This window comes from Saccopteryx bilineata, chromosome 2, assembly GCF_036850765.1.
Source record: "Saccopteryx bilineata isolate mSacBil1 chromosome 2, mSacBil1_pri_phased_curated, whole genome shotgun sequence".
Classification (NCBI taxonomy): Eukaryota; Metazoa; Chordata; class Mammalia; order Chiroptera; family Emballonuridae; genus Saccopteryx; species Saccopteryx bilineata.
In genome coordinates, this window is record NC_089491.1 from 95,873,847 (window position 1) to 95,899,123 (window position 25,277).

At 36.6% G+C, this 25,277-nt stretch overlaps 1 protein-coding gene across 3 annotated transcripts in view; it reads right to left on the minus strand.

The window, feature by feature from the left end:
- The window catches only part of ERCC6L2 (ERCC excision repair 6 like 2), a 134,059-nt gene that overhangs the window by 78,428 nt on the left and 30,354 nt on the right, over positions 1 to 25,277 (minus strand). For 2 of the 3 annotated variants that reach the window (XM_066257417.1, XM_066257416.1), the window contains exons 4-9: positions 15,482 to 15,675; positions 12,728 to 12,889; positions 12,122 to 12,329; positions 7,572 to 7,712; positions 6,164 to 6,277; positions 5,757 to 5,876 (exon numbers count right to left, since the gene is read on the minus strand). In XM_066257417.1, the coding sequence (XP_066113514.1) occupies positions 5,757 to 5,876; positions 6,164 to 6,277; positions 7,572 to 7,712; positions 12,122 to 12,329; positions 12,728 to 12,889; positions 15,482 to 15,675 (939 nt within the window). The remainder of the gene's footprint in view (positions 1 to 5,756; positions 5,877 to 6,163; positions 6,278 to 7,571; positions 7,713 to 12,121; positions 12,330 to 12,727; positions 12,890 to 15,481; positions 15,676 to 25,277) is intronic. The other variant, XM_066257418.1, reaches the window with a different exon arrangement.

The following is a 25,277-nucleotide window of genomic DNA, read 5'->3' on the forward strand; positions in this document are numbered from 1 at the left end:
TTTTATATAAAATAAATGATTCTATATAAAGTGATATGCATTTAATTTCATACATTAACTTTTTAAATTAATACTTTATTTTTTCAGAGCAAAGAATTACATAGAACATACAGAGAACTCCCATAGACTCCGTCTTCCACCCACTCCCAGCCCTCTCCTACACAGCTTCCCCTATTAACACCTTACATCAGGGTGGTACATTTATACCAACTGATGAATGAGTATTCATAAATTATCATCAGCTTAAGTCTATAGTTCACATTAGAGCTCATTCATTATATTGTATAGTTCTGTGGGTTTGGACAAAGGTATAATAACATGCATCCAGTGTAACAGCATGATATAGAATTGTTTCACTACTCTAAAATTTCCCTGTGCTACACCTATTCCTCCATCCCTGCAAACCTCTGTCAACCACTGATCATCTCACTTTCTCTATTGTTTTGCCATTTCCAGAATATCACACAGTTGAAATCATACAGTATATATATAGCTTTCTCAGACTGGCTTCTTTCACTTAGCAACATGCATTTAAGGTGCCTCCATGTCATTTTGTGGCTTGAATGATAATTTATTTCTATTGTTAAATAATATTCCATTGTTTGAACAGACCAATTATCTATTTTATCTATTTACCTGCTGAAGGACATCTTTATTGCTTTCAAGTTTTGGCAATTATGAAGAAAGTTGTTATAAACATCTGTATGTAGGCTCTTGCATGAACATAAATTTTTAACTCATTTGAATAAATGCCAATGAGTGTGACTGTTGGACTTATGTAAGAGTATAATAGCTTCATTAGAAACTGCAAATTGTCTTCCAAAGTGGCTAGAGCATTTTGCATTCTCATCAGCAGAAAATGAGTTCCTATTGCTCCATATTCTTGCTAGCATTTGGTGTTGTCAGTATTTTGGGTTTAGCCATTCAAATAGGTATTACTGGTATCTCGTTATTTTAATTTGTAATTCCTTAATGACATATGATATTAAGCATCTTTTCATCTTCTTATTTGCCATCTGTATATCTTCTTTGGTGAGGTATCTGTTCAGATTTTTCACCCATTTTTAAATTGAATTGCTTGTTTTCTTTTTGCTAAGTTTTAAGAGTTCTTTGTATATTTTAGATAATAGTGTCTTATTGTTCTGCAAATATTTTCTTCCAGCCTGTGGCTTGTATTTTCATTCTCTTAAAGATATTAATATTTTAAATCATAGACATATTGCACAGAAATCCACTCTTATTGTTTGGAATAGTATCATACCTATTGCATTCTTAGGTATTCTTGAATATCTTACAGTAAAAACAAAAGAAGTAATAAGAAAAGTGAATGTTTTGGGACTAGAGGTCTTTATTAGGCTAGTTCAAAAAATTTAAAAAACAGACTCATTAACTAAATGAATAACTATAAACTAACATCCATTATTAGAAATTTCAGAAGTGATAGTATATTCATTATAGGTTAGTCTTGGGACAGACCCAATGTTTTATCACTCACTTAGTCTTCACAGACCTAGGCAATCCACCTAAAAAGGAATCTTAAAAATTTGTGAATGCTCACAGCTAGGAATGTTGGATCTAATTTTACTCAAATTAGGCATACAGATTAACATGACCCTTGTGTGATTCTAATAGCATTAAACTGTGCTTCCTAGTCCTCCCCCCTCAATAGTAAGTGGATTTGTGGCACTCCCCAAGGGAAAGAAAAAATGAAGATTATTTTTTTTTTTTTTTTTTTTATTTTTTAAATGAAGATTCTTATACGGAAATGAGTGCAATTTGTGACTAGACCCTTGCATAGTAGTTGAGGTCAACAAATACCTTGACACTTAAAAGAGTTGGAGTCATGAGTGTAGCTTTAAAGCTTATGAAGGATACAGTGGGTATGATGTCCACAAATAAATTGCACCTGCAGGCTAACCTATAATAAGAGAAACAGAACTAGGACCTTTAATCACCTGTATTAAAGTATACGCAACTTGGAATTTTTAACCCTCTAGGCAATAAATCCATAATAAGTCTATTGGTTTTCAATCACTAAATCACCCATAATGTTGCTAATAAAATGATGAAACAGAGTCTTAAAAATATTACTTATTTTTTTATTTTAATTACTGATAGCTTATTCCTTTCAGTCTCTGATTTGTCGGTGCTCTCTGACAAAACAAGTAAATCATATGCTTCCTTCACATATAAAGACACCTAGCCTCCAGCAACAGTTTACGCTTGTTTTTACCCTTCTAAAAATCTTAACAAAATACAAATGCTATAATTATCTTAATTCCTAAATATATAACTATTACCCTAAATATATAACTCTAATAAACAGTGTGCTTTAAATCATATATTTAATGAATATAAAAAATATAACGTGCAGGGTTATAAATTTTCATTTAATTTTACGAGTTTTAACTTTTAGTGAAGTCACATTGAATAAAATTTAAATAAATAACAATAGATAATGCAGTTTTCAAAAGAAGCCATGATTTTTGGAGATATTCTATTGGCTTAAATTATGGGATAATTAGTGCTCAGTTCTAAATTAATGGAAATTTTTATATTTTTAATTTAAAATAAATAAAAGTCAATAAATGGATGACAAAAATAAATTTACTGTTGTTAGTAAATATGATTTGATTTGAAATATCTATTTCTCCCCATCTCTCTAAGAAAATAAAATCAATAAATAAAAATTTAAAAAAATATATGTTGTGATAATAAACCATAGAGCAGTGGTAGTCAACCTGGTCCCTACTGCCCACTAGTGGGCATTCCAGCTTTCATGGTAGGCGGTAGCAGAGCAACCAAAGTATAAATGAAAAGATAGATTTAACTATAGTAAGTTGTTTTATAAAGATTTATTCTGCCAAACTTAGCGAAAATCCAACATAAAGTTCTTGGTAAGTAATTATTATTATATGCTTTAACTTGCTGTAACTCTGCTTTATAAATTTTATAAAGTAAAGTTACTTCCCTACTTTATAAATCAACATGACTGTGGAACCGGTGGGTGGTTAGAAAATTTTACTACTAACAGAGATACAAAAGTGGGTGGTAGGTATAAAAAGGTTGACTAGCCCTGCCATAGAGTATTCTCACCAGAACAAACCTATTTATTTTAAAAATACCTAACACCCAACAAAGGGGGATAGAGAGAACATACTTCAACATCATAAAGTTCATATATGACAATTCCAAAGCTAACTTGCTCAGTCAGAGGTGAAAACTGAAAGCACGTCCTCTAAGACCAGGAACAAGATAAGAACGCCCACTCTTGCCACTTTTATTCAACATAGTACTGGAACTCCTGGCCAGAGAGCTATTAGGGAAAGGAAAAAAAAAAAGAAGAGAAAAGGAAGGAAAAGGAAAGAAAAGAAAAGAGAAAGAAAAAGAAAAAGGAAAGAAAGGAAAAGAAAGAGAAGTCATCCAAATCAGAAAAAAAGTAAAACTGCCTCTATTTGTAGATTACATATTATATATAGAAAAACCCTGAAGACTCCACCCCCTAAAAAAACCCAAAAACCTGTTAGGACTAATAAACAAATTAAGTATACAGGGTGGGTCAAAAGTAGGTGTACAGTTGTTCATATGGAAAACAATACAATAAGTAATAATATATAAATAAACTCTGTGTTTTGCATCCTCATAACAGTAAACCTACTTTTGCCCCACCCTGTAGTTGCAGGATACAACATCAATATACAAAAATCAGTTGCATTTCTATATACTAATTAGGAACTATCAGAAAGAGGAATTAAGAAAACAATCCTATAACAAAAATAACAAAATACCTAGGAACAGATATAAGCAAGGAAGATGAAAGACCTGTATGAAGATTTTAAGACACAGAAGCAAGAAACTGAGGATACAAATAAATAGAAAGATATTCTGTGCTCATGGATTAAATTAATATTGCTAAAATGTTCATACTACCCTAAAGCTATCCACAGATTCAATGCAATCCCTATCAAAATTCCAATGGCATTGTTTTACAGAAACAGAATAAACAATCCTAAGATCTGAATGGAACCATAAAAGACCCTGAATAGCCACATCAACCTTAAGAACAAAACTAATGTCATCACATTTTCTGATTTCAAACTTTATTACAAAGAGATAATAATCAAAAAAAGTATGGCATTGGCATAAAAACAGACACAGGTCAACGGAACAGAATAGAGAGCCTAGAAATAAAACCACACATATATGTAATATCTTCAATGTAATATTATTCAGCCATGGAAAAAGAAGTCAAATCCTGCCATTTGAGACAACATGGATAGACCTTAGGCTTAAGGGAATTATGTGAAGTTGAAATAAGTCTAACAAAGACAAACGCTGTATGATCTCACTATGTGTGGAATCTTAAAACAAAACATCAAACTCATAGGTACAGAGAACAGATTAGTGGTTGCTAGAGGCAGGGGGTGGTGGTGGGGGTCAGGTGAAATGGGTGAAAGCAGTCAAAAGGTACAAGCTCCCATAAGATAGGTAAGTCCCGGGGCTGTGTTGTACAGCATGGTGGCTGCAGTTAACAATACCATATTGTGTATTTTGAAAGGGAATAGATCTTATAAGTTCTCATCACAAAAAATAAAATAAAATTTTAACTATGAGAGGAGATGGATGTTAATTAAACTTTCTATAGTAATCATTTCAAAATATTTACACATATCAAATCATTATATTGTATATCTAAACTAATATGTTATATGTAATATGTCAATTTTATCTCAGTAAAAAAATACATTCAAAACGTTTTAAGGTAGTCTCCCTAGTTTACATTTTATATCATAAAATTTAGAGGTCCAGGCAAACTAAACTATGGTGAGCTTATGCCGATTTTTTTTTTAATTTTTATTAATTTTAATGGGGAGCTTATGCAGATTAACTGCTATGTTTCCTGCTAGTATTTCCAGGATTAAAAACAAACAAACCTATTTTAAATTACTTCCTTTTTATTTTTTTGCCAAAAGAAATAACTTACTTTTTGTTGATTAAAACATAAAGTTGGAAATTGTTTTGTAAAAAAATCTCTAAATCCATAAATATCCATAAATAAAGATTCCTGATAGTTATTAAGGGTTAAACAACTGAATTCTGCTACAAGGAGGCTGGAAACTATTTTATGCTGCTATGACAGGCAATGCCCAGAGGCCTGGGTCATGGTTGGTGAACCTAATTCTACTTTCAACTTTTCAGACCCCTCCCTCAATAACCCATCATCAAGACCACACCCAGAGGGCAGTGTCCTGGTGTATGACAGACGTTCACTTGCACAAATAAGATCTGCAACCTTGCAATCTATGTTGGCAAGTAAAAAAGAGGCAAAAAATTCAGTCTCGACATAGAGGCCTTGAAAACTCTTAAGAGTTTCCATAGAGAACTCAGAGAACTCTTCAAAAAGTTTCTTTCTCTAATTCTGAGCTCCTACCTATCCTCATCCTCGTATTTTGCATTAGCATTTACATATCTGGTAGATTAGCTCCTTAAAATTTGAAGACAAATTATTATACATGTGGCAACAGTGTATAAGAGGATATGAATCCAATATGCAAGAAGGTTTGAAGTGTATTTGACATAACTGTTCTAATTGAGAACTCACCGATGGACGTTCAGAGTAAGCTAGTAAATGCAGATACAACTGGACCATTTATCTTTGGCTACCGTCTCTTCTGAATTAGCTGGTGTTTCTGTCATGTCACTGATAAATATTTTGTCTATCGTCCTTATGTGTATGCAAACTGAAGAGCACTCACCTTCATCTTTCCACAGTATTTTGGGTCAGAAAGTGTTTGAAAGGCTGCATGTTTGCTTTTCCGCATGAAATCTGGGAATCTGGAAAATACCTGATTACATATTCTTTTGATGAGTGTTTCCTTAAGAGGAAGAGGCAGACGAAAAGGAATGTCAACTTAACCATTTAAACCTGTATAAATTGAATATAAAAAATTTTAAAGTAATTTTAACTTTAAATTTTCTCACTTTGATTAAAAACTTAAGTGCATATACTTCTATGACATGTAAATTTAAAAATGAGCAAGTCAGTTTTCTCTTAAATTTCATTCAAGAATAACTTAAAGATTTTGGTTAGGAAATTTCATATCAAATATCAAATATTTATCCCAGATGGCCTCACAAAGACATTTTAAAAGGCAACCCAGACCTGCTGTCCAGAGGTGCTGGCCGCCTGCAGGAGCGAGACATGGTTAGCTACCTTCCGAAGGACTGCAAGATAACTGAAATACAGGCTTTTCACTGTTTCACCACGCGAATTGGTCTGCAACCACAGAAAATATGGAAAATAAAAACGAGCAAAGGGCTAACATGACTATGTAACTACTTATATCACAAAATATATCACTTACAATAATATTTATTATTGGGTTACTATTGGCACAATACATTCTGAGAAACGAATGCTAAACTGTTTATACAAAATATCTGTGAATCACTAATGTGGAGGCATACTTTTGGTGAACCATAATAAAGTGATATTTTGAAAAAGGGGAGAATCTCCTCACTCCAGAAAGTATTCATCCTCCTGATGTAGTCATAGTGATGCTGCCATAGCAGGTTCCTGGCAATAATACCATATGGTAAGGTGGCGGGGCTGCACAGGCCCCTTTCCCCTCGCCTCTCTTTATACTGCAGTGTTTCCTAGGAATCTGTGCTATTACAAAAAATTGAAGTGGCTAAAAAGAACAAATAATGAGAAACAGAACACATATCAATCTAGATAAATATGTATGTAGGGTTCCTCTATGTATGAAATTATGTGACAGGCAACTTGATAATAAGAGGTGAAAAGGGGGCAGGAAATATATATAAAAGATAAAAAATATTTGTTTCTAAATAAAAACAAACTACTTTCTATGGTATACAGTTTCAAATAAAACTATCTCTCACATCAGAATAATATCTTAAGCCTGCAATTAAAGAATAAGTTTACTGTTAGTGGATAATAAGACTTCCTGAAAGTAAAATAAAACTTTAAGATGAAGATGGGATACTTCTCAATAAGAGCTGAAATGGAGAATATCAAATTGAAGCTACTTTGAAAAACTAGTTTTCTGAGCCTGATCATTGGTGGTACATGAATAGAACATCAACTTGGGACGCTGAGGTCCCAGATTCGAAATCCTGAGGTCGCCAGGTTAAGTGTGGGATCACTGACATGACCCCAATGTCGCTGGCTTGAGCCCAAGGTTGTTGGTTTGAGCAAGGGGTCACTGGCTCAGATGGAGCCCCCCAATCAAGGTACATATGAGAAGCAATCAGTGAACAACTAAAGTGCCCCAGCTTCAAGTTGATGCATTCTCTCCCTTCCTGCTTCCACCACCCCACTAAAAAACCCCAAAAAAACAACAAAAACTAGTTTTTTGAAAATATATTTGAATCTTTTATTTTGCTTTGATTACTATTTAATATTGGAAAATATTTTTAAAACAATCCCTTTTTATTAATTTATGGCTTCTAAAGTAAAGAACTGTCTGGGAAAAACCCTGCTACTTACAATAGAGTACTATTGTAATCAAAACAAGAGAGTAAAGATATCAAACTGAAATGCTCGCCTTGTAACAACAATTTCTCCTTTTTCGGCCACTGTTGCAGGTACATGGCTCAGAAGACTGAAGTATCAAAGTCACATCTTCCGTTTCTAATACTGTTTGATAGACAGCTTTCTGAAAATCTGTCAGAGAACAGTATACAATCTGCCAAGAAAAGCACGAGGTAACCATTAGTATTTTTTTCTACCACAGTAATAATCACAACGTAAATCGGATTTCATAGACTGAAACAGTGAAACCTGCTCATAAGCTGAGTTGTCTTCTTCTAGATACAGAATTATGATCATTTCTCCCAATTCTATATTTTTTGCCACAATCCTACCACTAAATATATAAATTATAACTTTATTTCTAAAAAATCTGAGTTTATTTAATTAAAAAAATTAAAATATGAAAAAAACTTATGGTGAGGCAAAAGTAGGCTTACAATTGTAAGCAGGCAAAGAGTTTATTCTTGTGTTATTATTTATAAATTACTGTATTATTTTTCACATGAACTATAAACCTACTTTTGCCTCACCCTGCATACTTCTCAAAATTGTGGGTATTTTCAGGGTTCCACATTATTGGTCTATCATGCAAAAAAATGATTAAAATTTAGGTCAAATAAAAAACTGGATAGGATACAATGGAAATTTTTGGAACAATGGTACAAATTATAATTACCATATTACAAAACTTAGAAAAATATAAAAAACTTCATATTATAAAATAGATAAGCTAAAATATTTATATTTAATATTTTCCTATAAACTTGCAAAACTAGTAATTATAAGAGTTAAGTAAATACACATAAAGCAACTATTAGTTGCTATTTTGTGCCTGAATTTAAAAAGAGAAAAAAGCCTGACCTGTGGTGGTGCAGTGGATAAAGCATCTACCTGGAAATGCTGAGATCGCCAGTTCAAAACCCTGGGCTTGCCTGGTCAAGGCACATATGGGAGTTGATGCTTCCAGCTCCTCCCCCCTTCTCTCTCTCTGTCTCTCTCTCCTCTCTCTCCCTCTGTTTCTCCTCTCTAATAATGAATAAATAAATAAATTAATTTAAAAAAAACCTTTAAAAAGAGAAAAAAATATGATAAAATAATGCCGCAAGTTATGGGGGATACAATTTACCTTGTATTTCCAGTAGCACTGGAAATTGGTAAAATTCTTCTAGGTATAGCTATATATAACTAGGGTCATAAAACTAAATATACCCATTGTAAGTCTTTGAGCAATGTGAATAACAGGAAAAAGCCATCAATTTATAAATATTTATATATATATATCACTATAATAGAAAATTACTGTCAAGAAAAGACAAAACTGTGTCTCCATGCAAATACAGATGTCTATATAAAACAATGTAGGTTAAAAAAAACTATACATAAAATATTAAGCTATATTTTGACTCTACTTGAATACAAAAATAAAATAGAAGATGGGGGTTGATGATTAAAGTATGGAGGAAATTTTGTTATTATTTTTTCCCAGGTTTATAGAGATATAATTGACATATAACATTGTGTAAGTTTAAGGTATACAACATAAGTTCATACATAAACATATTACAAAATTATTACCACAAGGTTAATTAACATATCCATTACTTTATATAATGACATTTTAATTTTTTTGTGATGAGAACATTTAAAATCTATTCTCTTAGCAACTTTCAAGTATACACAATAGTACTGTTAACTGTAGTCACTTTGCTATTAATTTGATCTGCAGAACTTATCTTAAAACTAGAAATCTGTGCCCTTTGCTTAATCTCTCCGTTTCCCCTGCCCCTTAGCCTCTGGCAACCACCGTTCTTCTCTTTGTTTCTGAGTGTCTTTTTAAAATAAATATTCTACATATAAGTAAAATCATACATTATTTTCTTTCTCTGTCTGACATTTCATTTAGCATAATGACTTCAAGGTCCATTCATGTTTTCACAAATGACAGATTTCCTTCTTTTTTATGGCTGAATAATATTCCATTACATATTTATATCTATATATCCCAAATTCTTTATCCATTCATTTGTCAACAGACATTTTAGGTTGTTTCCATATCTTCAATACGGTGAATAATGCAGCAATGAACATGAGAGTTCAAATATCTCTATGTGAGTAATTTCATTTCCTTTGGCTCTATGCCCATAAGTAGGACTTCTAGACCATATGGTAGTACTAGTTTTAATTTGGGGGGGGAACTGCCATACTGTTTTACATAGGAACTCACCAATTTACATTCCCACAAACAGTGCACAAGGGTTTCCTTTTCTTCCCATCATCACCAACATTTGTTATTGCTTGTCTTTTTGATAATTTCCATTCTAACAGGTATGAGGCAATGCCAAATAGTGGTTTTGGTTTGCATTTCCCTGATGATTAGTGATGTTGAGCATCTTTTCATGTACCTCTTGGCCATTTGTATGTATTCTTTGGAAAAATGTCAATTCAGATCAAATTATTGTTTAATCAGATTATTATTATTAATGATATTGAGTTGTATAAGTTCGTTATATATTTTGGATATTAGCCATTTATCAGATAGTTTGTAAATATTGTCTCCCATTCTGTAGGTTGCCTCTTCATTCTGTTGATTGTTTTTTCTGCTGTACAGAAGTTTTTAGTTTGATACAGTTCCACTTGTTTTATTTTTGTATTTGTTGCTTGTGCTTTTGGTGTCATATCCAAAAAAACACCTTCAAGACCAATGTCAAGGAGATCTTTCCCTATGTTTTCTTCTATGAGTTTTATAGTTTTATGGCCTTATTATTTAAGTGTTTAATCCATTTCAAGTTAATTTTCTGTGAGCGGTGTAAAATAGGAGTCCAACTTCATTCTATCACATGTGAATACCCAAGTTGCCCAATATCATTTATTAAAAAGACTATCTTTTCTCTTTTGAGTATTCTTGGCTCCCTTGTCAAACATTAGTTGACTGTATATGCCTTCTGGGCTTTCTACTCTATGTCATTGGTCTATGTGTCTATTTTAATGACAGTACCATACATCAGCTAGACTACAAAGCTGATTACTGTAGCTTTGTAGTATAGCTTAAAATCATTTTGACAATATTGATTCTTCCAATCCACAAGCACAAGATATCTTCCTATTTATTTGCATCTTCTCCAATTTTTTTATCAATGTCTTACAGTTTTTGGTGTACAGGTCTTTCACCATCTTGGTTAAATTTATTCCTAAGTATTTGATTGTTGGGTTGGTATTATTAAAACATGTAATAACATTAACTGAGCACTTCTTCCATGTCACACATTTTAGAGCAACCATATAAGGCAGGAACTGTTACTATCATTCCCATGTAACAGTTAAAGAAAACAAAAGGAGAGACTTAGCCAAGCACTAAATGTCGTAAAACTCATTTAAGTAGGGGAGTGAGGATTCAAACCTATGATTTGATTTCAGAGTACAATCTCTAAACTTTTATGTACAACTTTCTTTTCATAATTTTTATAGTTTGTTGTTCTTCTAGATAGACGACTAAATAACACACATTAAATTGCACAAAACACTTTGAAAAAGTGGAGGTTCATGAAATTTTCCAGTTAAATAATATTTGCTTTACATAAAAATTCAAATTTTATATCAATTTCCCCAACTTGCAATTCAGTATCATATTTTCCTCTCAAATCTCTCTCTTTAAAGTAATAATCAACAGGATGCCCTAAAACTAGATAGAATTTAAATGGATTTCCATAACCTGGGACAATATTAGTTAGATTTAGTTCATAGTAATTAATGGAACCTTTATTCCATTGCCTGAGTTAGAAGAGCCACACAATTAAAAACTATAAAAGAGAAGATAACTACTATATTTAAAAAAAAAATCCTCCTAAGGTCAACTCTTCAAATTTTCTTAAACAATTAATATAATTTAATTGTAACTATCCTACAAAGTTATAAAATTAAATTAGTTGTGTCACTGCAAATAGTATTGTAAAAGAAACAAATCTTGTACTGGCCATATAGCTTGGTTGGTTAGAGCATTGTTCTGATATGAAGAGGTTGCTGGTTTGATCTCTGCTTAGGGCACATAGAGGAACAGATCTGTGCTCCTGTCTCTCTCTCTCTCTCTCTCCTCACCTCTCTCATTAAAATCAATAAATAAATTAAAAAAATTTTTTTAAAGAAACAAGTCTGTAATAAAAAGTTTTTAACCACTCTGGTCAGGTAGCTACAGTTAAGGTACTAAAGAATATGCTGAATTGGAGATAGTAGACAACGTAGGAATTACAAAATATAAACATTAGGGAAAGAAGCTCTTCTTTCTTCATTGAGGAAGAAATACATAAAAAATATTTTTGTTCTAAAATAAGAGAAGTGGGTTTAATGTAAACTAACAATACACCTGTTAGCTGACAGGTTAGTAATGAAAATGCTTGGCCTCAATTAATGTTTTCTGAAATTCTGCATAAAGTATTTTTTTTCATACTAAGTAAAAAGCAAAAAACTATATTTAAAAATATCACAGGAGATATATTTCTTCTTAAAAATTTTTCAGAAAATAATAAAATATCATTTGAAATTAATAATGCATACAAATGCAGTTCTTACCCGGTCTTCCTTCTTAGGCAACTGATCCTTGATTAGAACCTTGGTCCGCCTGAGAAACCACCCAGACAGCCTCTCTGCAAGCTTTCGCATGGCCTTGCGGCCAGTCGCTAGTTCTCTTTTTGTTGCTGTGTGCCTCTGACCATGTTCCACTGGGTCATTGAACTGCTTCTTGAAGTTGACAATGCTACCTAAAAGTCCTGGCACAGCCCTTCATAAAGGCAATAAGAAAAGTGTTAGGGCTTTATTAAATTATCTAAAAGGAAAAACATTGGCTTCAAGAATTAGACTAAGTCACTTGTTTGTTAATGACGGCAATAACAAAAGGCAAGTAAATACAACATTCTTTTTCTGTGACAGTGTTTCAGTAATTAACTAAAATGATGATAAAATTGATAAATTATTTCAGATATTTATTTCAGGGATCAAGATTAATACATTAAGACAGGTTTTCATGGGACTCTACTCAGCATACTATGTTTGGGATCAAACACTTCTGTAAACAAATAATCGTGTTTTTTCCCCACAGAAACTAATTAGCAAACAAGGTAACATGAAATTAAAGATGTATTAAATAATTTTCCAAACAAGGAAAGTGCTTTTACCCACCAGTCCATAACACACCACAGTTCCTTCATGTTGTTCTGAAGAATGGTTCCAGTGAGGCCAATGCGAACGTCACATTTTAAAGCTTTCATAACTTCTGTTATTCTAGCCTTTGGATTCTTGATTCTATGAGCTTCATCCACAATGACAGCTGACCATTCCAAACTATTAAGAGAGAAAAAAAAAAAAGGGCAAAGGGCTCAGAAAATGTCCCTTTCTTAGCCTATAGTTTTTAGAAAGCAGATTCCTCTACCAAAATATTAGATTTTCCCCCCTTATGACTCTGATGATTCCACAGCATTCTTACCTAGTTATATGGTCGCTGGCTTAGACAACCCATGAAAATAAAAAAAGTATATGGAGACAAAAGGGTAGAGAGATTCTGTGGAATGATGGTGAAATAAAACAATTCAGTTAAACATCACTAAAATAATAAAAAATTTAAAGTAATAAACAAGAGAAATAAATATAAAATATAGGATGCAATACTTGTAATGTTAACTCTGAATAAAAAAAATCAATATAAACTCATGATTTAAAAAGTTGTATTATATTAGAATCCATGTTACCTCAGTAGCAATGAGTACCCATAGCAGTCAATCCACTAAAAGAAACTGGAGCCCCATGGAGAAATGGTTGATTTCAAGTACGCAGTAGGGGAAATACTGAAGAACAGAAAGCACAGTTGTCCAAAGACAAATTGGGGGCATGTGTAAAGGATAAGATCCAGGTTAACCGCAAAATTTGATCATCATTAAGAATGACTATGACTGAGTATAAAACATTGAATAAGTAAAAACCCAAAAAGTTCTATGAAAAAAAAATAAGTTAGACCCTTATTTATGAGGGGAACCAAACTTTTGCCGCCCCAAAGTATGCCTTTGGGATACTGATTTTAAACTGAGTATTAAGAAACAGACTCAAAAAGAACCTTGGACCCTCCCCTTTCCTGCCTAAAGGAATTCAGATAGAAAAACCTACTTCAGGAAGGGAAACTGATCACATGCACCTTGCATAACCACCTTAGCACAAATGAATCACATGTGACAAACAGGGAGGACCCAACAAAATCTGCCCACCAAATTCCCCTTTGTGTCCCATTATTTCTGGTGGCCCAGCAAGAATTTATTTGCCATGTTTGCTCTTTCTTGTCTACCTGGAAGTTGCTTCTTTTTCCTTTGAAATCTCAGATGCCCACCCTCCCACTACTTTGTGCAAAACAGCTTACACAGCTCAACTGCCCAGTGCGTCCTCAGGTTCTGTATCTTGTGGCACCCCCAAATGTACATCCATAATAAATTTTGGACATTTTCTCTTGTTAATCTGTCTCATGTCAATTTGATTATTAGCCCAGCTATTAGAAATTAGAAGGTGGAAGAAAAAGTATTTTTTGCAGCTCTACTTTTCATACCATACACAAAATTTAACTCAAAATAGATCACAGAACTAAATATGAGAGCCAAAACTGTAACATTTATAAAACATAAGAAAAAAGTTTTGTGACTGAGTTAGGCATACATTTCTTAGATATCACACCAAAAAAACTTAGTAAGTTGGACTTCATCAAAGTTAAAAATTTTTGCTCTTTGTCTTAACCCTTTGAGTAGTAAGAACATTAATGTACGTCCTTGAGCCTCCTGACCATCCAGAGTAGGATCAATTTATTTTAAAAATGTGTAAGGCAACATTTAAAAAAGGCAAATGTATATTCTTCTTGTTTCTATAAATTGGTTATCAAACAAACACAATTTTAAGTTATAGCTGGATCTGGAACTAATTTCTTTTTTTGAAAAAAAAACAAAACCTCACTCCTGGGGAAGGGAGGAGTCAGCAAGCATGAAAAAAACTCACTACTCAAAGGGTTAAAGATATCATTAAGAAAATGACAAGCCCCAGCCAGATAACTTGGTTGGTTGGAGCACTGTCCTGAAGCGCAAAGGTTGCTGATTTGATCCCCGGTAGGGGCATATACAGGAACAGCTTGATATATTCCTGTCTCTTTCTCGCTCTTCCCTTCCTCTCTAAAATCAATAAAATAAATATCTTTTTTTAAAAATGACAAGACATTCTGCAAACTGGGAGAAAACAGTTGCAAATCATAACAAAAAGTATAAAAAACTACTACAACTCAACACAAGCCAAAACCATCCAATTTAAAAGCTGGGTAAAGATTTTAATAGTACTTCACCAACAAAGATATACAAATGGCAAATAAGCAAACAGGAAGTCTCTCAACATCATTGGTCATTACAGAACTGCTAATAAAAACCATAAGATACCACTTCAAACCCATTTGAATGGCTATAATAAAAAAGATTGACAATATCAAGTGTTAGCAAAGATACAGGAAAAATGGAACAGCAGTTCTCAATATATTTATATATGTATTTTTTGCTACTCTACATTCACAACAGACTCTCCTAATTAAAGTCATTCATGAAAATGACTATCTTAGTATTGAGTCACCATATACAAACAAGGTTGTATATGAGATTTAGAACAAATCTCACTATTTTTTAACAGGCACTATTTGGAGAGGTAATAGAGGAAATAAAATAAGAAACTGGAAAATCTGATGCACCTTTTTTCTTCTTAGAAAATAAGTTAATTATCATAGACTGTCAGTCTCTATAATACTGAGATGAAATTAAATCATGCTATAGAATTTGAGCTTTTCAAAAAAATTACAATATAAAGGGATAAATACAATTGATGTAAGCAGAATAATAATATAACCATTCCCATTATTGAAATTACCTGTTAAGTTCATCCAGACATAGGCGCAGTGTTTCATAAGTTGTTAGAGCAATTTCACATTTCCCTTGCTTCACACGAATCAGTTCATTGTCTTTTTTGTTACCATGTAAAACAGTGACTCTGAAATATCCCCAGGTATCCAACTCATCTTTCCAGTTGTAAAGGACAGAAAGAGGAGCAACTATTAAGAACATCTAAAAGAAGAAAAAAATTTCTGATATATTTTCTGAAAATGAAAAAGAACCCCAAAGTAAAATCCAGAATATCAATAGCCTTATTTTTTATTTTTTGACACTGCAGTTAATAATATTAAATACAACAAAGAAATCTGATATATCTGGAGGTAGGAGACAATAAAAAATACATCATTGTTAACTTTTTATTAGGACAAAATAGAAGCTTAACCTTATCCAAAGGAATAGCTATTTTACCCCTACTCCCCAAAGGAGTTGAGAGATAAGAGAGAAGTAATTTTACAAAACAGAGAAAAGGTCTGATCAGGATCCCAACAACGACTTCAAGGGCAAAAGAGGTAATATAAATATGCAAAGCATCTAGATATTTTTCTTAAAATACATATATAGTTTCTGGAGCTCTCTTTCCTTTTTATTTCCCTAGTCCATTTCCTCCTCCCTACCTCAGATACTGTCAGTTGAAGACCTGGAAAATTCACTGGAAAATCAAAGCATTTAGAAGAAAACCTTGGAGTTTCCAGTCAAGATGGCAAAGTAGGTAAACGTTGTGCTTGCCTCCTCCCATGGCCACATCAAATTACAACTAAACTACAGAACCTTTTAGGCTGAGAGAGCCATGAACGCCACATATTTTAAAATGTAATTCCGTGAGAGCCATACAATATGTTTAACACTAAATACAAGTAAACGTGCATTTTACGTAAGACCAACACTTTTAAAGTACAATAAGTCTTTGAATTCTTTTTAATAACGTTGTTATGCTGTTGCTAACCAATGATGAATAAAGTACTTCTTACCATTAATGCGACTTCTGGTGCTGCATGGTTTTGCTGATGGCTTTGTAGTCTGGTTGATACGTGGTGAGGTTAACCTTCATGCAGGCATTGAGACTTCCATCCATTAAATGTTATCGTAGGTTGGTCTTAATGTTTTTTAGATGTGAGAAAGACTGCTCACATGCATATGTAGAGGCAAACATTGTCAGTACAGCAATACTCACACGCTGCAGTGTGTGGTATGTGACGGGAAGTGCGTTCCAAGTTTTGACAATCAGCTGGTCCACGGGTTGAAGTTTTTTCATTTCTCCCCACTTGTGTTTGCTCGCCAACTCTGCTTGTTGTCGTGCAAGTCTTTCCAAATCTTCATTCAGTGACTTGAACTTATTCACTCACATGTCTGAGGCCTTCAGGTCAGCAGCTTGTAGCTCAAAATCTCTGACGGAGACACCAGGGATGTAACTCAGGTCGGCGCTGTCCACTGCACACTCCTGTGGATGGGTGATGAACTTAAAAAGACGAATGTGCTCACGAAATTCTCCAAAGTGTGCTTTGAATGACTGCAGGAGATTAGATGTGAAGCCCACTAGCTGCTGGAGATAAAGATGTTGAGCAGGGTCACTTGCTGTGCATGCATCTTTAAACTCTCCCAGTTTTTCAAAGTGTAGTAAATGACCTGTTTCAATGTTGGCGATGAAGAGTTCCAGCTTGTTTTCAAATGCAAACACTGCTTGTTGAAGGGATAAGATTGTATTTTCAATGCCTTGCATTTTCACATTGAGCTGGTTCAGATGTTCAGTCATGTCCACGAGATAGTAGAACTTCAGGAGCCACTCAGTGTTAGCTAACTCAGGATGCTCGATGTTTTTCATTTCAAGAAAAGTCCGGATTTCGCTCAGACAAGCCATGAAATGGCTGAGCACCTTCCCTCTTGACAATCAACGCACATTGCTGTGCAGAAGCAGACCAGGATAATTATTATCAACTTCATCTAGCAGTGTTTTAAACTGGCGATCATTTAAAGCTTGAGCAACAATAAAGTTGACCACCCGAATGACCAGCGACATCACCTCACCAAGCTGCTCACCACACATCTGAGCACAAAGCGCCTCCTGATGTAGGATGCAGTGAAAACTCAGGATGGGTCTCTTTTCATGTTCAGGAAGAAGCTCTACGAATCCTCTGTTTTTCCCCATCATGCACGGAGCACAATCAGTACAAACCGAAATAAGTTTATCCATCGGTAGATTTTTTTCTTTAGCAAACTCAGTGAAAGACTTGAATAAATCCTTCCCTCTTGTTGTCTCTTTCTTAGGCAAAACAGCAAGACTTTCCTCACATGGTGTGTCACCGACAGCATACCTTGCAATCATGCTGAACTGGGATAAATGGCTTACATCTGTTGACTCATCCAAAGCAAGAGAAAAGAATGGTGCTGCATTTATGTTCTTCACTTGTGTTGCCTCAATTTGATTTGCCATCATGATGGTACGATTGTGAACAGTTCTTGCCGACAGGGGCGTGTCTTTTATTCGTTTGATTATCTTGTCTTTACCCGAAAAGTTGTCAAAAAGTTCATTGGCAACATCAAGCATGAATGTTTTGGCATACTCCCCATCTGTGAATGGCTTTCCGTTTCTCACAATTGCTAAAGCACCAGCAAAGCTAGCCAAATTCCAGTCACCTTGTTGGGTCCAAACACGGAGTTGCTGCTGACTAGCTTGCACTCTGCACAGTAGCTCTTGACATGCTTTCTTCCTGCTGTCCCCCGCTGGATATTTCGATGCAAATGTAGTATGGCATGTGTCGAAGTGCCGCTTTATATTTGACCGTTTCATCGATGCAATTTTATCATTGCATATTAGACACACTGCAGAACCTGCTCTCTCCACAAAGGTGAATTCCTCTGTCCATACCTGCTGAAAAGTACGATACTCCTCATCTTTTATTCTTTTAGCCTTCTTTGTCAAAAGGGTTTCTGCAATTAGCTAGCTGACTACTTGGTTAAAAGGAGGGAAATTTACTTTCTAACCTCACAATGACCTGTGTACATTACGCATTATCCAATAAAAATTTGGTGTTGTCCCGGAGGACAGCTGTGATTGGCTCCAGCCACTCGCAACCATGAGCATGAGTGGTAGGAAATGAATGGATTGTAATACATGAGAATGTTTTATATTTTTAACGTTATTATTTTTTTTATTAAAGATTTGTCTGCAAGCCAGATGCAGCCATCAAAAGAGCCACATCTGGCTCATGAGCCATAGGTTCCCTACCCCGGCTACAGAACAACCATCACTGATAACTGCCTAAATTCTAGCTGGACGAAAGCCCTATGACTAAGGATATACTGGGACTAATAGAAAGGGGAGAGATGCTGAACAGATTGAACTAATCTGAACCAAAGAGTATGAGTTAAAAACCAGAAGGAGTTTCTGGGTTGAGGAGGACTCCCTGAGGAGCAAGGGGTTTCAGCCCCACAGCAGGCTTCCCAGTCCAGGGTTTTAGTGCCAGGAAGAGAATTCCCCATAACTTCTCTTATGTGAAGAGCAGTGGCAATTATGGCTGAGTGAGGCTAGAGTCTCAAGTGTTCTTCTTAAAGGGCCAGCATGTGAAGTTATTGCTGATAGATCCACTCATTCTAAGTTCCATCCAGTACTGGGGCAGCATCTTAAAAGGTGTCAGGGACATACAAGGAGAAACTGAATTGTCTGGCTTCAGGTTGTGGATTGGAGAAGCCACTTTCTCCCTGACAGAAGTGCTGGAAGAGGCACTTTGTTCCTTTGTTGAGCACTCCACCCACCCAGCCATGAGAGTATCCATCAACCTAGCTAACACCATTCACCTCATACTAGTAATTCCCTAAAACTCCACTCCACCAACTTTTGGGCCTACCCAAACTGATTCCAGTGGTTTTTCCATACAAACAACCTTTCATGACTCATGCTGTGGATTTTGCATACATTCCTAAAATCTCTTGCAGGTTTGCAAACCTTAAACAAGCAGCATCTCACCTCAGTGTGCTGAGTACTTCTTGCTAAGCAGCCCCAAGCATCAGTTGGCCTTGATTCACAGCTTAGCCCCACACAAGTAGCAATAGGCTGTAGGTCACAGCTCATACCATGTGTCCCTAGCAGGGCACACAGGCAATGGATGATGTTGGCCTGTACCAGAGCCTCTCCCAAGTCGCTCCAAAACCAACACACCTGATGGCCAGCTTCAGACCACACCAAAGCACCACCCAACTACCTCTACAAATGACACACCCTAAGGGCTGACTTGGCAAGCACCAGAGCCCCGCTAAAGTGAATCCTGTTCCATAAGGTCGTTTGCACAGTAGCAGTCATGGCCAGTTCTTACAACCAATCAGCCTGAGGATCAATCCCTCCCCTTGACATGACAACAGCAATCAAGTTTCAAATAAGACACAAGGGTACACACAACCCACACAAAGCACAGCCTTGGAGCACCCAGCTCAGATGACCAGGGAGAATGCACCACTGGGCCCTGCAGGACACCTACTATATAATGCCACTCAACCAAGACTGAAAGACATAGCAGGTCTATTCCTAATACATAGAAACAAACACAAGAAAGCAGCCAAAATAAGGAGTCAAAGATATATCTCAAATGAAAGAAGAGAACAAAACTCTAGAAATAGAGAACTGAACAAAATAGAGACAAGCTTTCTATCAGCTGCAGAGTTCAAAACACTAGTTATAAAGATGCTCAGTGAGGCCCTGGCTGGTTGGCTCAGTGGTAGAGCGTCGGCCTGGCGTGCAGGAGTCCCGGGTTCGATTCCCAGCCAGGGCACACAGGAGAGGCACCCATTTGCTTCTCCACCCCTCGCTCTCTCCTTCCTCTCTGTCCCTCTCTTCCCCTCCTGCAGCCAAGGCTCCATTGGAGCAAAGTCGGCCCGGGTGCTGAGGATGGCTCTGTGGCCTCTGCATCAGGCACTAGAGTGGCTCTGGTTGCAACAGAACAACGCCCCAGATGGGCAGAGCATCACCCCCTGGTGGGTGTGCCAGGTGGATCCCGGTCGGGCGCATGCAGAAGTCTGTCTGACTGCCTCCCCGTTTCCAACTTCAGAAAAATACAATAAATAAATAAACAAACAAACAAATAAATAAATAAATAAAGATGTTCAATTAACTCAGTGAGAACAAAGAGAAAACATTAAAAAAGGGATAGAAAATATAAAAAATAAGATCAGAAATTAAGAATACAATAACTGAAATTAAGAGATTAGATGAAGCAGAGGACCGAATCAGCAATTTGGAAAATAAAGTAGTAGAAAACACCCAATCAGGAGAGAAAAAAGAAAAAAAGAACCTACAAAATCTGAGAACAGTTTAAGAGGCCTCTGGGACACCATCAAGCATTACAACATTCACATCATAGGGATGCTGGAAAGAGAAGAGAGGTATGAAGGAATTAAACCTATTTGAAGAAATAATGATGGCAAAGAAAATAGATATACAAGCCCTGGAAGTGCAGAGAGTTCCAAACAAGATGAACCCAAAAAGGCCCACACGAAGACACATCATAATTAAAATGTCAAAGTTTAAAGACAAAGGGAGAATCTGAAAAGCAGCAAGAGAAAAGTAGTTAGTTACCTACAAAGGAGCTCCCATAAGACTGTTAGCTGACTTCTCAACAGAGACTCTAAAAGCCAGAGGGGACTGGCACAAGAAAGTCAAAATTTTGAAAAGCTAGGAAATACAATCAAGATTACTCTACACAGCAAGGCTATCATTTAGAATTGAAAGACAGATAAAGACCTTCCCACACAATAAAAAGCTAAAGAAGGCTCTGGCCAGTTGGCTCAGTGGTAGAACATCAACCCAGTATGTGGATGTCCTGGGTTCTATTCCCATTCAGGGCACACAGGAGACCATCTGCTTCTTCACCCTTCCCCACTCCCTTCTCTCTTTTTTTTTTCTCTCTCTCTCTCTCTCTCTTCCCCTCCTGCAGCCATGGCTCAACTGATTCAAGCACATTGGCCCCTGGCACTGAGAATGGTTCCATGGAATCTCCACCTCAGGCACTAAAAATAGCTCAGTTGTGAGCATGGTGCCAGATGGGCAAAGCATCGGCCCCAGACAGGGGTTGCTGGGTGGATCCCAGTCAGGGTGCATGTGGGAGTCTGTCTCTCTATCTCCCCTCTTCTCACTTGGAAATGAAGAAAATAAAAAAATAAAGAAGTTCATTACCACCAAACCAGTATTATAAGAAATGTTAAAGGGATTTCTTTAAGAAGAAGAAAAAAAGGATAAAAAATATAAATAATAAAATGGCAATAACTACTACACATCTATCAACAATTACTTTAAGTGTAAATGGATTATATGCTCCAATCAAAAGAAGTAGAGAAGCTGAATAAATAAAATAAGACCCTTATATATGCTGTCTACAAGAGACTCATTTCAGATCAAAAGACACAAGCTGAAATAAAGGATGGCAAAAATATTTCATGAAAATGGAAGTGAAAAGAAAATCTGGGGTAGCAATACTTATATCAGGCAAATAGACTTTAAAACAAAGGCTATGCAGTGTGGTAATGCCTGGGAAAGGAGGTTGGTGGACAAGGATATAGGAGTGATAAACAGTAATCAATGAAGACTTGACTTGGTGGGGGTGGGTAGTGAACAAACAATACAATGTACAGAGATGTGTTGAAGAATTGGGCACCTGAAACCTGTATAATTATTAATCAGTGTTACCTCAATAAAATCCATTTAAAAATAAAAGAAGAAGAACCAGCAATTTCACTTCTGGGTATTTATCCAAAGAAACCCAAAACACTAAATTGAAAAGACATATGCATCCATATGCTCATTGCAGCATTATTTATAATAGCCAAGATATGAAAGCAACCTAAGTGACCATCAATAGACAAATGGATAAAGAAGAAGTAGTACGAATATACAATAGAATATTACTTAGCCATAAAAAGAATGAAATCTTGCCATCTGCAACAATATGAATGGATCAACAGGGTGATATGCTAAGTGAAGTATTTCAAAGAAAAATACCATATGATTTAATTTATATGTGAAATCTGAAAAACAAAAGAAACAAACAAAACAGAAAAAGAAACAAACTCATAGACACAGAGAACATTTTGGTGGTTGCTAGACTGGAGAGAGATTGAAGGGAAAGGTGAAAAAGGGGGAGGGATTAAGAAGTACAAATTGGGAAAAGAAAATGGCGATGGAGTAGGCGGACGTTACAACTCTCACCTCCCAGAACCAAAGTGGATTACAACTTAACTTAGGAAGAACCACCTTGAAAAACCAACTTTGGACTAAACTAAGAGGAATCTAAAACCAAGCATCACCAAAGAAACCACACGGAGTGAGACTGGTAGGAAAGGCAGAGATGCCCCGCTCCCAGGAGTTAAAGGTGGCCCAGAGGGTCTTTCACAGTGGGGTAGGCTGCCCAGAGAGTTGTGGATCCACAGACCCAGGACCGGAACCCCAGCCTGGCGCCCCAGAGACTAGAGGAGGCATATGGATAGTATTTAGCTGAAAAAAGAGCCGGGTTACTGTTTGCAAGAGGGAGACAGAACTCTCAGACCTAGGCTCTGTCTTAAAGGGACTTCACAGAAAACCTTGTTCACAGCCACTTACCGGGGCTCCAAAGCGGGGAGCCCTGAGAGGACTGGAGTTGCGAGAGGAGAGTGTAGTCTTGGGGACACAGGGAGAGACTGTGGAGACAGCCACCCTGACTCCTCTACTAGGTCACTCCCCAAACCTAAACTGGCCATTTTTCCTGAAAAAACCAATGCCAGGAAAGGGAAGCAATTACCCTGTCCACCAGAGGCTCTCCTGCTCCAGTCAGGGCAAAGAGTTGCTTAGAAGCAGGAGGCACATCAAGGACGCAGGTTTTGAGTGCTGAGGTCTGGGCTACCCTGCCCCCCCAAACTGCTGAGTACCCTCCAAAGGGCAGGAGGGCCTGGATATGGCAGTGGCCTTGGCGCTTGGCCCTCGGCGGTGTGGCGGTGGGGGGCAGAACCTGGCGAGGCAGCCTGCACAGTGGTGGAGGCAAGGGGCTGAGCAGGGCGAGGTGGCCAGAGCGCCCATGAGGGGCAGAGCCCAGTGAGGTGGCCCACACACACATGGAGCAGCCTGAGCTGCGGCCCGCAAGCCCGCACACCCGGCAGTGCCAGTGCCCAAGTGCCCAAGGAGGTAGTGGCAGTGGCAGGCCAGCAGACAGACCACACCACAGGAACAGAGAAGCCACACACACTGGCTAAGAATAGATAAAAACCTGCCTAGGAGTGCAGCTGATATTTACAAGAGCATCTGGGCTCAGTAGAGGCAGCTACAATTCTGGACTGCCTGTAGCTCCTAGAAGGTTGCTAAGGGCCAGTCTTAAGCAGTTACCCCCATTGGTCTGTGTCAAGTTCCAGCCAGAAAGGTCCAGGGTTGGCACATCCAGTGGCCAGATACTGAGAGCATCAGTTCAGGACCTAACAATCCTAGTTAGAGTGGTATCGTAAGGAAGGGCTCCTCACACCTGACCCAGATAAGGCATAGAAAATGCTGACACAAATAGCAAAAAGAGCAGTAGCAGCAGACAAGTAGCCCAGAGCAGATTAGAAACAACAGCTGAGGCCAACCCAAAAAGATCTAGAAACAACACAACTGAAAGTTGGAGGCAAACAACACCAACCCTATACACAGCTAGCTATACAAACAGCACATTTGCAATCTATAGAGAGACAAAATGGGAAGACAGAGAAATTCAATCCAAATGAATCAACAAGAGAAATCCCCAGAAAAAGAACTGAGTGAGATGGAAATAACCAAGATACCAGATGTGGAGTTTAGAATAATAATTGTTAGGATGCTCAGGGATCTTAAAAAAACAATAAACGGACAAAATAAGCACCTAAATAAAGAGATAGCAAGCATCAAAAAGGACACTGATATCATAAAAAAGTATCAAACAAATGACAAATACAATATCAGAAATGAAGACTGCATCTAGAAGGAATTAAAAGCAGGCTGGATGAGGAAGAGGATAAAATCAGCGATTTAGAGGACAAGATAAACGAAAGCATGGAAGCAGAAAAGCAAAAAGAAAAAAGGATCAAAAAGTCTGAGGAAACTCTAAGATAGCTCTGTGACAATATGAAGAGAAACAATATCTGCATACTAGGAGTTCCTGAAGGAGAAGAGAAAGAACAGGAGATAGAGAACTTGATTGAAGAAATCATAGCTGAAAACTTCCCTAAATTGATGAAGGAAAAAGTCGCACAAGTTCAAGAAGCACAGAGAATCCCATTAAAGAGGAACCCAAAGAGACCTACACCAAGACACATCATAATTAAAATAGCAAAGCTAAGAGATAAAGAAATAAAACTAAAAGCTGTAAGAGAAAAGCAGTCAATCACCTACAAAGGAGCCCCCATAAGGATGACATCTGACTTTTCTTTTTTTTTTAATTTTTTAAAATTTTATTTATTCATTTTTAGAGAGGAGAGAGACAGAGAGGGAGAGAGAAGAGTGACAGACAGAGACAGAGAAGGGGGGAGGAGCTGGAAGCATCAACTCCCATATGTGCCTTGACCAGGCAAGCCCAGGGTTTTGAACCGGCGACCTCAGCATTTCCAGGTCGATGCTTTATCCACTGCGCCACCACAGGTCAGGCCGACATCTGACTTTTCAACAGAAACACTTGAGGCCAGAAGGGAATGGTAAAAATATTCAAAGTAATGTAAAACAAGAGCCTGCAACCAAGACTTCTTTATCCAGCAAGGCTATCATTTAAAATTGAAGGAGAAATAAAAAGCTTCCCAGTCAAAAAAAAAAAAAAAAA